The 13,267-nt window shown below is 40.5% G+C and overlaps 1 protein-coding gene across 1 annotated transcript in view; it reads left to right on the top strand.

The window, feature by feature from the left end:
- The first annotated feature begins 377 nt into the window (after positions 1 to 377).
- Positions 378 to 13,267, top strand: part of DCP1A (decapping mRNA 1A) — a 58,510-nt gene continuing 45,620 nt past the window's right edge. Inside the window, 3 exon segments of the mRNA XM_010376193.2 lie at positions 378 to 622; positions 3,412 to 3,452; positions 5,078 to 5,205. Coding sequence (XP_010374495.1) covers positions 488 to 622; positions 3,412 to 3,452; positions 5,078 to 5,205 — 304 coding nt within the window. The 5' untranslated portion in view covers positions 378 to 487.

Genomic DNA, 13,267 nt, shown 5'->3' with positions numbered 1-13,267 from the left:
CTCCCTTTCTTCCATGCTTTTCTGTGCTTTCTAAACGGGCCCAGTAGAGTCCCGCATTTCCACATTCCACAGAGGTGTTTCCCTTCTGTGGCCCCGGGCCCTGCCAGACAGCGAACCGCGAGGCCAGCACTTCGGCGGTCTCCTGCCTTTGCCTGGAAAGAGCTCAGCAAGCGAGCTAGAGGTTAGATCCCAGGACCCAGTCGTTTTAGCTCAGGGAAAGGAAGCGCCGGGGCGCCAGCCTGCAAGCTCCACTGCGCAGCCGTGGACACCGCCCCACGTCGTAGGACCGTGGACTCTGACAACGCCGGAACCCGGCGCCCGGTGCGTGCGCGTGGCGGACCAGAATGGCTAACGTACCGCCCTGCCGCGAGGCCCACGTAGAGGCGGAAGTTGAGGGGACTGACGCAGATGGGGGAACCTTGCCTCGATAGCACCTTCCTGTCCGCGACTCCGCCCCCGCCAGAGGGGCTAGGCTCCGGGATTCAAGATGGAGGCGCTGAGTCGAGCTGGTCAGGAGATGAGCTTGGCGGCCCTGAAGCAACACGACCCCTACATCACCAGCATCGCAGACCTCACGGGCCAGGTTGCTCTGTACACCTTCTGCCCCAAGGCCAACCAGTGGGTGAGTGCCGCCTGGCTCTAAGGACGGCCGCCCGGCCGCTGCGGTCTCTTAAAGGGGCCGCGCGGGTTGCTGTGGGGTGGGGGGCACAGCAAGAGGCCAGGGAGGTGAAGACGGGGCCAGGGACTGGCGAAGAGCCGAGCCAGAGCCTGAGGGGTGTCGGGTCCACCTGGGATTGGGGGATAGGAGTGAGAGAAGTGCCCCGAGACATCCCAAGGAAAAGCCAGTGGAGGGGAGGATTGGAGCAGGATCAGTCCCTTGGCGTCGGGTCTGGGGACGTGGGCGACCTGCCGCCTTTGCAGATACATTGGGAGTTATGAGACCGGTGGGGTCAAAAGGGTACCTGAAAGCTTGTGCTTGAGGCTTTGCGGATTATTAGATAAATTACATGTACATTGTCTATAAAATAAACACTCCTCCTCTCCCCCGGCAGACGTAAATGAGAGCCCGGTTCGCAGAGATCATTTGGATATAAAGCTTAAAATCCAATTAGTTTCGATTCTTGGAAGGGGGAGTGCGGTGGGTCCGGCTTTAATCAAACTACACAGTTTCGAAAAAGATTTCAAGCCACTTAGAAAAAGGGCTTCCATGTTCACTGGATCCCCGAAGACCTCTGTACAAACAAGAGAGACCCTGTAAATGTGTTTTGTTCCGCCTATGATGCTGGTGATGTCATCTCTGAATGTTCCCCTCAGACTCAGTACTTTCTGGCTTTCGTGCACTGGAAAGGGTCCGAAAAGTTACATTCAGTCTGTTCACTGATTCTCGTTAGCCCCTGCTTGAAGCTTTGTTAGTTGTTTAAAAACAACTAGCATAATTTCCCACTTTCTTGTAATTGACCCTTCCTAATTAACTCATTCGGTTACAGGCTTTACACTTAGAAAATAATATGTAAATGTTTGTTGGATTGAATTCACTAATGACTGGAGTTCACATTTCAATAAGATATGAAATCCTTAAACTAACAACTCTGGAAGATGACTGTAGTGTGTCGTTTACCCTATAATACGGATGCGTAGATTATTTTTATTAGTAGTTTATCGAAAATCATTTGGCATTTATGAACAGTTAATTCAGATGAAGAGAGTTTTTATAATCACGTTGTTTATCTTTGCCTCCTGGAAGAGAAGGAGGTATGGGAAGCCACAAGGAATAAAATTGTAGATTGTTTTTTAAATGTAGCTATTTTAGACATTGCCTTAGTTTGAAATTTTATGAATCTTTTTTCTTTTCTTGGCATATATATAAATTTGTGAAATATGGATTGCAGACAAAGGGTGAAGACGGGGCTAGGACTTTTTACTAAAGAGTTTTTCTAGTTTTTCACAAAGGCTTTCTTTTTTTTTTTTTTTTTTTTTTTTTTTGAGACGGAGTCGCTCTGTCGCCCAGGCTGGAGTGCAGTGGCTGGATCTCAGCTCACTGCAAGCTCCGCCTCCCGGGTTTACGCCATTCTCCTGCCTCAGCCTCCCGAGTAGCTGGGACTACAGGCGCCCGCCACCTCGCCCGGCTAGTTTTTTGTATTTTTTAGTAGAGACGGGGTTTCACTGTGTTAGCCAGGATGGTCTCGATCTGCTGGCCTCGTGATCCGCCCGTCTCGACCTCCCAAAGTGCTGGGATTACAGGCTTGAGCCACCGCGCCCGGCCCACAAAGGCTTTCAATATTTTAAAATTTTACATTGTGGAGTTCTGTTTTAAATTTGAAATACAAGCTATAATAACCTGAATTGAAAAATAAGCTGCTACCATTTATTTGGATCCTGGCATATAGAGCATAACAAAAATCTTTTCTCTCTTTGTTGTTATTTTACAGTGAGTTGTAACTTTGCATGTTGTTTTCTGGTGGGCAAGTTTTCTTTTACTGTAAGACAGTTGATTACCAATTTCTTATAGTAATAACCTAACATTTTAAAGGTAAGAAAAAGCCTCTGAATCCTTAGGAAGGAAAATAATGATATTTAAGCTAGGATGGTACTTCTGGAAGAAATCAAGATGATCAATTTTCTAAATTTTTTAATCCCAACACATTCAATATATGACTAACATTTAAAATGTTAATAATGTGTTGATTACAGTAAAGTATTTAGGTCCATTGTAGGCTGTAAATTGCAGACTAATAAGCTTATTTATTTTTTAAAAAACATTGAACTGTGTTTAAAACCTAAATACTCTTGTCACAGAAAATGACCTATGGTAAAGGCCTCTAATAATTACACTTAGGCAGGGTATACTTTCAGTATTCATGATTCTTCAAGTTCTAAAGATGACAAGCTGGTTTTGTTTGGTAGGAATTCTTAACCACAAATTTTGCTAGTTGTGAAAATATATGAAAACTCCCCAGTGATGAAACAAAGTATCCTATAAAAAAAATTTCATTCCTTTCCTTTTTTAAAATTAACTTGGATAAACTTTAAAAGAGAAGAAATTGCAGTATACAGGACCTTAGCCTTGAAGTTAAGAAATCTGGCTAAAACATTTTAGCTATAAAAAGTGAAGGTTTATTCTATGATTTTCTCCTTTACTAATTAAAAAAGAAAAATGCTGCAGATACAGATATGTTACTGGATTAAACATTGCATATGCTTATGTATGCATCAGCACTGAAAGCATACATTAGAAATGGTAACCACAATTTGTGAAATGAGAGGGAGACTTTATCTGTTTGAAAGTGGTTAATTTTATAATAAATGAAATAAAACAAGTTGATCTTAAACGTGAAGCATTACTTCTCCATTGGGACTATTTGGGGTCTGATTATGGGGAAAAAAAACTAATGGACTCATTGTCTTTCATAGGAGAAAACTGATATAGAAGGGACCTTATTTGTATATCGAAGGTAAGTTTTTAAAATATGTGTATTTGTTTTTAACAGTCTGATGGTGAACAATGTCAAACGGTTCAATTCTGTTGTACATTTGTCTTTGGAACCTTCCTGCTAGTCCCCTTCAAGTTTTCATCTTTCCCTAGCTGTGAAATCTTAACCAGGTTCTTTCTTTTCTCTGAGCCTTTCTGTGATTCAGAATAAACTGAACTAGAATTTATATTAACAGTCTAGCAAAGCAATTTCAAAATAATAATGATTGAGTCTAAAACAGATACCTGCCTCGCTCTCCCTACCCCCATATTAGAAAGAAAAAAAAAGATATATATTTGGGGAAAAGACAATACATAGACTAGCTCTGTAAAATAATGTTATTGAGAGGTCAATCCCTCTGTTGTTTCATTACTACATGGGTGATTGTCTTTTATGACTGGTTCTGTCCTCTTTCCCAACCCCCAGAAGTTCTAGATTTCGTACAGTATCTTGTTTGAGAGTTCTTTAGAAAGCTTGGATTATTCATAATGGCATATTTTTTATTTTTAACTTATTCAAAAATTCATTATCTTTAAGATTGGTTTGCAAATTGCAACTTTTTTGTTAGGCAGCTTTTGGGGCCTAAAGACAACTGACAGTGTATGATAGTCATGGGGTGCTTGTTTTCCTGGATTCCTCTAAGGTCTTACTCTGACAGGGGCAGGTTCCTTCCCTTGTTTTCTAAAGCTTGAGTCAACAGGAGTTATTACTGATATCTGGTCTTTTCCCTTTTTTTTGTATTGAGTTGCTTTTTAAGGATTGCCTTTCTCCATTGATGCCAATTTAAAATAATTTGTCAAATACTCTTTTAAATTTTGATACAAAGCCTTGAGGTCTTATCTAAATGCACTCATTTTTTTTTTCTTCTTTTAAGTGTAGTTCTTTGATATTTGTACACCAAGCTCTTCTTTCTTAGACACTTTGTTTGTTCGCTGCTATTCATCTTTCTCCTTTTAAAAAGAAAGGGATCGGCCAGGCGTGGTGGCTCACGCCTGTAATCCCAGTAATCTTGGGATGTATGTGTGAAAAAAGTAAGACAGAAGCTCCATTTGCAGGGGGCTTACATCCTAGTGGGGGGAGGACAATAAATATTAAAAATAAGTGGTATGGATAAAAGAGGAAGGTTAGAGGTATTGAGCTTGGGAACATTAAAAAGGGTAGTTCAAGTAGGCCTCATGAAAAAGGTGACATCTGAACAAAAACTTGCTGGAAATGAGATAGCTGTGCAGCTTCTGGGGCAGTAATCCAGGAAGAGGTCTTTAGGTAGAAGCACACGTGCAGAGAGAGTGGCAAGGAGCCCAGTGTGGCTGGAGAGGAGGAGGTGGGGAAGAGCCATAGGAAATGAAGTCAGAGGGGGAATACATCAGGTGGGGCCTTGGTGGCCTCAGTAAGGACTTTGACCTTTACTCTGAGAGACTGTCTTTGGAGACTTCTCATCAGAGGAAGAGTATGATCTGACTTAAATGTTTTGTTTACAGGTGTAAGTGCTGATAATATTGTATGTTCTAACGTACTATTTTCTGAAATGAAAATAAAGCACATAGTAGATAACATTTCTACAGATTAAATGGTAACTGCATATTTTTTTTTCTTCTATTAAATCTAAGGTCAGCTTCCCCTTACCATGGTTTTACCATTGTGAATCGACTAAATATGCACAATCTAGTTGAACCAGTGAATAAAGATTTGGAATTTCAGCTCCATGAACCATTTCTTCTGTATAGAAATGCAAGCTGTGAGTATATCTGTTTTATTATAGTTATTACATTTAAAATTGAGTGACTTTAGTTTCTATCAATCCATTATTTAGGAAGCTTCAAATTACAAAACAAAATATGGACTATACTTTATGATTATAAATGAGTCTGTTAGAAAGATCAAACATTTTAAACTGGGCTCTGAGACCAGACTTGGTGTCTCACGCCTGTAATCCCAGCACTTTGGGAGACCGAGGAGGGCGCCCAGGCCAACATGGTGAAACCCCATCTCTACCAAAAATACAGAAAAAAATTAGCCGGACTTGGTGGTGGGCGTCTGTAATCTCTTGAACCTGGCAGGTAGAAGTTGCAGTGAGCCGAGATTGTGCCATTGCACTCCAGCCTGGGCAATAGAGTGAGACTCTGTCTCAAAAAAATAAATAAATAAACTGGGCTCTGAAACTAGAAACATTCTTTTGTATATAATTTAGTTTACTATTTCATTTACTAGCACTACATTTATGTTGTTGGTTTATTAAAATAAGGTTTATGCCTTTGTTTTTTTGCAGCTGTGGACTATCAGCTGCCCACATCCCTGAGCAGCAGAATTTAGTTTGGGACACACAGGATGGGAGCAGATACAGATAATTCTTTCCACAAAGAAAGTATTATTTTTGCCCAGAATAGTGGTGGTGGGGTTTTTTTTAAAGATATTTATTACTTTTTCTACTTTATTTTGTCTGAATATGTTTCTAAGTAGGGTTTTTCTATCTGTTTAATTGAGTGTCTACTGGTTACCAGCACTGAGCCAAGAGCTATGGTGCTTTAATGTTAACCATACAGTAACCTATGTGCTGTAGGCAGGCAGTTAAGTCAACTGAGACTCAGAGATGCAAAACTATTACTCTGTTGGAGAGTTAGGATTATAACTCTTCTGCTTTTTAGTCGAGGGTTCTTTCAGGCATTTTTACAGCCTCTAATAATAATTGGATGCAGTCAGCAAAGCTAGATTAGCTCTTCCAAGAAACTACAGTACTAAAAAGTGTACTTGATTCCAGTATGTTGATATGGATATTGAAGGTATGGGTGTTTGAGGACAGTTTGTTCTACATTGACTATAGGGATATCAAAACTGGTTATGGTAACGATTGTGCTCTAATTATCATCTAAGGATATAGTTGGAGAAATGTTGCTTCTAACTTAAAAAGTAAAAGTTAATGTGTTTGGATTTCACTTGGCTGAGAAGTAATTGGTCTTGGGGGATGTCTTCGGTATAAAATAGAAAAAGGTTACTAGAAATTATGTACCCCTTAATTCCCTGAATGAGAAGTAACAAGGCCTATTTTAAAGCTAGAAACCCCCAAGTTCTTTTCCGTAGCACACTTTTAAGTATAAGTGAAACAGTTTCTGTCTTTTGACTTCTCAGTAAACTGTTTGTCCAGGTAATTACCTCTCAGATTTTAAATTCTGTGGACATATTAGACATGCTTTGTAATACCTGTAAGTTCAGATGGATTTATTTAAACTAATGTTAACAGTATAATTATTTCAGATTGCTCTTTTCTTTGGACTGAATATTCCATTAAAGGGAAAATTCAGCTGGGCACAGTGGCTCACGCCTGTAATCCCAGGACTTTGGGAGACCGAGGCAAGTAGATTGCTTGAGCCCAGAAGTTCGAGAGCAGCCTGGGCAACATGTCAAAACCCCATCTCCACAAAAAAATAGAAAAATTAGCCCGGTGTGGTGGCGCACACTTGTAGTCCCAGCTACCCAGGAGGTTGAGGTGGGAGAGTCGCTTGAACCCAGGAGGTCATCGAGGCTGCAGTGAGCTGTGATCGTGCCACTGCACTCCAGCCTGGGCAACAGAACAAGACCCTGTCTCAAAAAATGAAAAGAGGGTGGGAGAAATTCTCCAAAGAAATACAGATCCAATTTTTTTTTAAGTGAAATAGGCTTAATTCTTTTCTTTACTACCTGGAAACTTAATCTAGCCATCACTCCTAAGTGGTTTGATTATTAAAGTAGTCAGTAGGGAAAGTTATCTGGACCCAGTTACCATTTAGCATAAACCTGAGATGAATTGTATTTTTTTCACAAGTCCTGTGAAATTCAAAGTGTGACATAACACAAATATAATTGAACCGTGAGTAACTAGAAGCTAACTAATCAGAGCTTCAGTCGTCTGGAATTATTTTTACAGTTCATGTGTGTAAGAAATGAAGGCAAATTATAAGAAAACAAGCTAATACTAGGTTTTATTTTCTAAAAGTCAAGCAGATATCCGGAGAATAACCTGGGGTCAGCCTTAAAATGTCAGTATTTTGTAACTTTAACTCCACTGTAGTATCATAGGTTGAATTGTTTTAATGAGACCTAAAATCATCAGGAGTATTTATTATGTTAGCTAGAACATTCTTAGGGAGAAAGTAAACTCATGCATTTTACTTTAGAAAATTCTCAACTGATTGAAGCAAAAGTTTTCTTAGTTGAACAGAAAACTCACTTAACCAGGTCATTTCATTAGGGAAATTATTTAAAGGAATAGCTTTATTGGAGAGAAGTGATAAGACAACAGAAAATGATTTTGTGCGTGTTAAGGCCTCTCTTGAGTGTGTGTTTTACCTACCTAGTCTTAAAAGTGGAAAATAGTCTTGTCAGGTCAGCAAGCTATTAAGTTGTTTAGGGATTTGTTCTTTAAATAAAAAGTTAGTATCTGATTATGCATACAGGTAATTATACCTGATTCTGTGACTGCTCTTCTGCCATTCTCTTGGGAAGTACCACCAAGACACCTGACCCATTTACTCAAGTTACACCTTCATATCCAACTTCCTTCATTCAAATTAATTTTTGGAGTTAATGTACTAGAACAGTGAACCATAACTTTTTTTCAGTTCTAAGTTGTTTTATTTATTTTTATGAGTCTTTCCTTTATAAAACAGGCCAGCCTACACCCACCCTACTCCTCAAGAAAAAGATGAAATCTTACAGAGAAAATTCTTACATTCACTAAGGGCTTAGGCTTGGTGATTCTCTTAAATCTTTGTGGGGAAGTGGTGCTGGTGGTGGTGGTGCTGGTGGTGGTGGTGCTGGTGGTGGTGCTGGTGGTGGTGGTGGTTGTTTTCAGAAGACAAGGTCTCACTGTGTTGCCCAGGCTGGTCTTGAATTCCTGGGTTCAAGCAGTCCTCCCGCCTCAGGCCTCCCAAAGTGCTGGCATGAGCCACCATGTCCAACCTCTTGAATCTTTTGGGAACAGTGTATTTTTATTCTGTGCAAGGGCCTTTGGCAGCCACAAGACTGCAGTGGGACTACAATGAAGAATGGGGAGGTTATAAGTTCTGGAGTTATTGAGTAACAGTGATATTTCTAGCACCTTATTTCTGATCCTCAGCTTACAGGTTGAGAAAACAAGAGGCTCAGAGTTGTTTAGGAACCTGCTCAAGATTCGCAAAGGTAATAAGTGACAGATGCAGAATTCAAGAGTAGGTCTTTCGGGCTTCAAGGCCAATGTTCTTTCCAGTCTACTGTAACAATAAAATTACTTCATCAGTCCATATTCTAGAGCAGTGCTATCCACTAAAACTTTGCAATCAGGGAAATTGACAGTTCTGTGTCAGCACTGTCTAATATAGTAGCCTGAAATGTGGCTAGTGCAAATGAAGAACACTTCTTTTTAGTTTATTTAATTTAATTTATTTGAATTTACATGGCTGTATGTGCTGGCACCTGCTGTACTGGACAGTGGAAGTCTAAAGCATGAGTTAATGTGCCGACATACTCTTTGTTGTGCCATACCTGAATCAAACAACTACTTGGGAAGCTTTGGATTAGATTTTTATGCCTCCTATTTAGTCATTCCTTTTCAAAACTTACAAATGATTTCTAGATACAAAAGCTGCAGAATATTTCCCTGAGGGTGGCTTTGCCATGGCAACACTCTTTTGGCATGGAATTTAGTTTGCAGATAAGAATTCTATTCCGGGCTTTGCCATTTTACTGACTACAACCTTGGCTAAATCATTTAAACCACTGATTTGACCTATTTATCTTAAAAGGCCATCATGAAAGTAAGGTATTTTGTTAGGTATTTACAAATACCAAATATCATAGACTGTGTCTCCATCCTAGACTCAACAAATGATCTTATTAGTGAAAGAATCCTAGGGACATCAGTGTCATCCAGGTTCTCTTTTCTTTTGTTTTTTTTTTTTTTTTTGAGATGGAGTCTCGCTCTGTCGCCCAGACTGGAGTGCAATGGCGTGATCTCAGCTCACTGCAACCTCTGCCTCCTGAGTTCAAGCAATTTTTCTGCCTCAGCCTCCCGAGTAGCTGGGACTACAGGCATGCACCACCACACCCAGCTAATTTTTGTATTTTTAATGGAGACAGGGTTTCACCATATTGGCCAGGCTGGTCTCAAACACCTGACCTCATGATCCACCTGCCTCGGCCTCCCAAAGTGCTGGGATTACAGGCGTGAGCCACCATGCCCAGCCTATCTCTTTTTTTTTTTTTTTTTTTTTTTTTTTTTGAGACAGAGTCTTGCTCTGTCGCCCAGGCTGGAGTGCTTATGACGCAGGCCTGTGATATGCTTCTTCCTATCCCTTCTGATAGTACCATGCACGAGCTGCAGGCTCTTTGTGTCTCTTTACAAGTATTGTTTTCAAATGTTACAGGGGTCATTACTAGAAAGCCTGAGGTATACATTGGAAAAATATATATATTAAAAATGAGAAGTCTTGGCCAGGTGTGGTGGCTCACGCCTGTAATCCCAGCACTTTGGGAGGCTGAGGCGGGTGGATCACCTGAAGTCAGGAGTTCAAGACCAGCCTGGCCAAGATGGCAAAACCCCCATCTCTACTAAAAATACAAAAAAATTAGCCGGATGTGGTGATGTGCACCTGTAGTCCCAGCTACTCAGGAGGCTAGGCAGGAGAATTGCTTGAACCCAGGCAGCGAAGGTTGCAGTGAGCCTAGATGGCTCCACTGCACTCCAGCCTAGGAGACAGAGCAAGACTCCATCTCAATTAAAAAAATAAAAAATAAATAAATCTGGGCTTTGGGTTAGAAGGAAGATGTCTACCTGAAAAATAACCATGGGTCTTCCTTCATTTAAGGTTCGAGTTGTACCATTCATTTGGTGTCATTTCTTACCCAGGTCAAGAAATTAACATAAAATTAATCATCAGCTGGTGATTACTCTAGGGCATCTGGCAGAAGCAAATGTAGATCCCTTCTGGCAAGATACATTCTTAGCCCAGGTTGTCCAGGAATATCAGACATGTCTCATGGTCTAGAATTACTAAATATACAAGGAAATACTTTGCAGTGAATGAAAGGTGGCATACAACAAACAGCAGGATTATACAACCCTTCCCAAAGACTTTAGTTCATGGAAGCTAGAGACTCTAATAGATGTAAATACCAAATACAGATTATAAAATAGAGTAAAAAGAAAGAACAGCAAATGTGAAAAAAGAATAAAGGCCCTGCGCGGTGGCTCACGCCTGAAATCCCAGCATTTTGGGAGGCCGAGGTGGGTGGATCACCTGAGGTGAAGAGTTCGAGACCAGCCTGCCCAACATGGTGAAACCCCGTCTCTACTAAAAATACAAAAAATTATCCTGGTGTAGTGGCAGATGCCTGTAATCCCAGCTACTCGGGAGAAACTGAGTCAGGAGAATCGTTTGAACCCGGGAGGCGGAGGTTTCAGTGAGCCAAGATCACGGCACTGTACTCTAGCCTGGGCAACAAGAGTGAAACTCTGTCTCAAAAAGAGAAGAATAAAATGCTGCCAGGCACAGTGGCTCACACTTCTAATCCCACTACTTTGGGAGGCCAACGCAGGCAGATTACTTGAGCCCAGGAGTTCCAGACCAGCATGAGCAACATGGCGAAACCCCGTCTCTATAAAAAATACAAAAAATTAGCCAGGCGGACCTGGGAGGCTGAGGTGGGAGAATCACCTGAGCCCGGGAGGTTGAGGCTGCAGTGAGCCATGATCACGCCACTGCACTCCAGCCTGGTTGATAGAGTGAGACCCTGTCTCAAACAGTAAAAGTGTAAAAAAGAATAAATGCTGTAAAAAAAAAAAAAAAAAAAAAAAAACAGGAAGATTTGAAAAATAGCTGAGTAGAACTAATAGAAATTAAAATTTTAATTAAAAGACACTCTCTACTTGGATTCGACAGTTAATTGGTAATAGCTGAAAAGAGAATTGGTGAGCTAGAAGAGATATCTGAGGAAATCCAGAATGTATCCAAAACAAAGGACGAAATGGAAATACGACAGAGTGATTAGAATTATAAATCTAACATTTGATGGATAAGAATTTCAGAATGATAAAGCAGATTTGTAGAGAGGCAATATTTGAAGAGTTGATATCAGACTGGGAATTTTCCAGAATCCATAAAAGACATAAATCTCAGATTTAAACAATAGAATGGGCTCCAAGCATAAAACATAGAATATAGCCAGACGCTGTGGCTCACACCTGTAATCCCAGCACTTTGGGAGGCGTAGGCAGGCAGATCACTTGAGGTCACAAGTTCGAGACCAGTCTGGCCAACATGGTGAAACCCCATCTCTACTAAAAATACAAAAATTAGCTGAGCCTGGTGGCGGGCACCTGTAATTCCTGCTACTCGGGAGCCTGAGGCAGGAGAATCGCTTGAACCCAGGAGGTGGAGGTTGCAGTGAGCCGAGATCATGCCACTGCACTGCAGCCTGGGTAACAGAGTGAGACTCTGTCTCAAAAAAATATGTATGTATGTATATATATGTATACACACACACACACCCAGACACATTCTGATATCAAAGACAGAGAAGCAACCAAAGGTTGCTCAAGATTAAGTGTTTACAAAGGCACACCAGTTAGACTGACGGCATATTCCCTAGTTGCAGCTACTGGTTTAGCAGACAAAAGAACAATATATTCAGAGGACTGAAGAAAAAAACAACCAATAATTCAGTAATCCAAGAGAACAAAATATACTTTTCAGCAAAAACAACAGCAGTTGTCTCCCCAGATTCTTGCCGTAGCCACATGTGTCTATTGAGCATTTGCAGCGTGTAACTGGTAAAAGCAGACAGAACTGGTTTTTCTTTTTCTTACAGCTAGATGCTCTACAGTATAACCTGATTAACTGAGAATATTAAGATACGGGTTTGTGGTACCATCAAGCTCTATGAAATAGGTTCTGGCTTTTAATGATTTTATTTTGCAAAAAGCAGTAACAAACTAAAAGCTGTTCAAACCTAAGCATTCCAAGATTGTGATTATGGCAGATAAATTGATTAATAAGGTTTTGTATATTCAAAAGATTCCACTGCAGAACATAAATAGGATATCTTAACTTTCAAACCAATAAAAACCAGGAAGTGGGAAAAAAGTAAATAGAAACCATGGGAAAATGAAAGCCCAGAATAAAATGGCAGAAATCAATCAATTTAGAACAAATGTTAAGTGAACCAAACTTGCCAGTTAAAAGACTCAGATTGGATAAACATGCAGAATTTGCCTACATACTGTTTTAATATTTTTAATTATTTTTCTTTCTTTATTTTTTAGAGACAGGTCTCGCTGTGACACCCAACCTGCAGTGCAGTATTATGGCTCTGCAGCCTCAGCCTCTGAGGCTTGAGTAATCCTTCCATTTCAGCCTCCCAAGTGGCTGGGACCACAGGTGCACCCCACCACTCACAGCTAATATGTTTTTATTTTTTGTAGAGACAAGGTCTCTATATTGTCCAGGCCGGTCTCAAACTCCTGGGCTCAAGTAGTCCTCCTGTCTTGGCCTCCCAAAGTGCTGGATTACAGATGTGAGCCACCACACTTGGCCCTGTATGCTGTTTTCAAGAAACTTTAAAAACCCTTAAGATCCTGGAAAGGTTGAAAGTAAGCAATAGAATGAGATTTATCAGGCAGCTATCAAGCAAAAAAGGCTGGTATCTGTGTGAGTCATACATGGTAAACTGTAAAGCAAAAAGCATCATTAGGGGTAAAAGTTACCACATAATGATGAAAGGAATAAGTGACCTAGAAGATAAAATAATTTTGAATGATACATACTTAGTGTATGTCAGAATTGCAAATT

This window comes from Rhinopithecus roxellana, chromosome 1, assembly GCF_007565055.1.
Source record: "Rhinopithecus roxellana isolate Shanxi Qingling chromosome 1, ASM756505v1, whole genome shotgun sequence".
NCBI classification, from domain to species: Eukaryota; Metazoa; Chordata; class Mammalia; order Primates; family Cercopithecidae; genus Rhinopithecus; species Rhinopithecus roxellana.
Note: the sequence above shows the minus strand (reverse complement) of the source record. Positions and strands in the feature narration are given on the sequence as shown.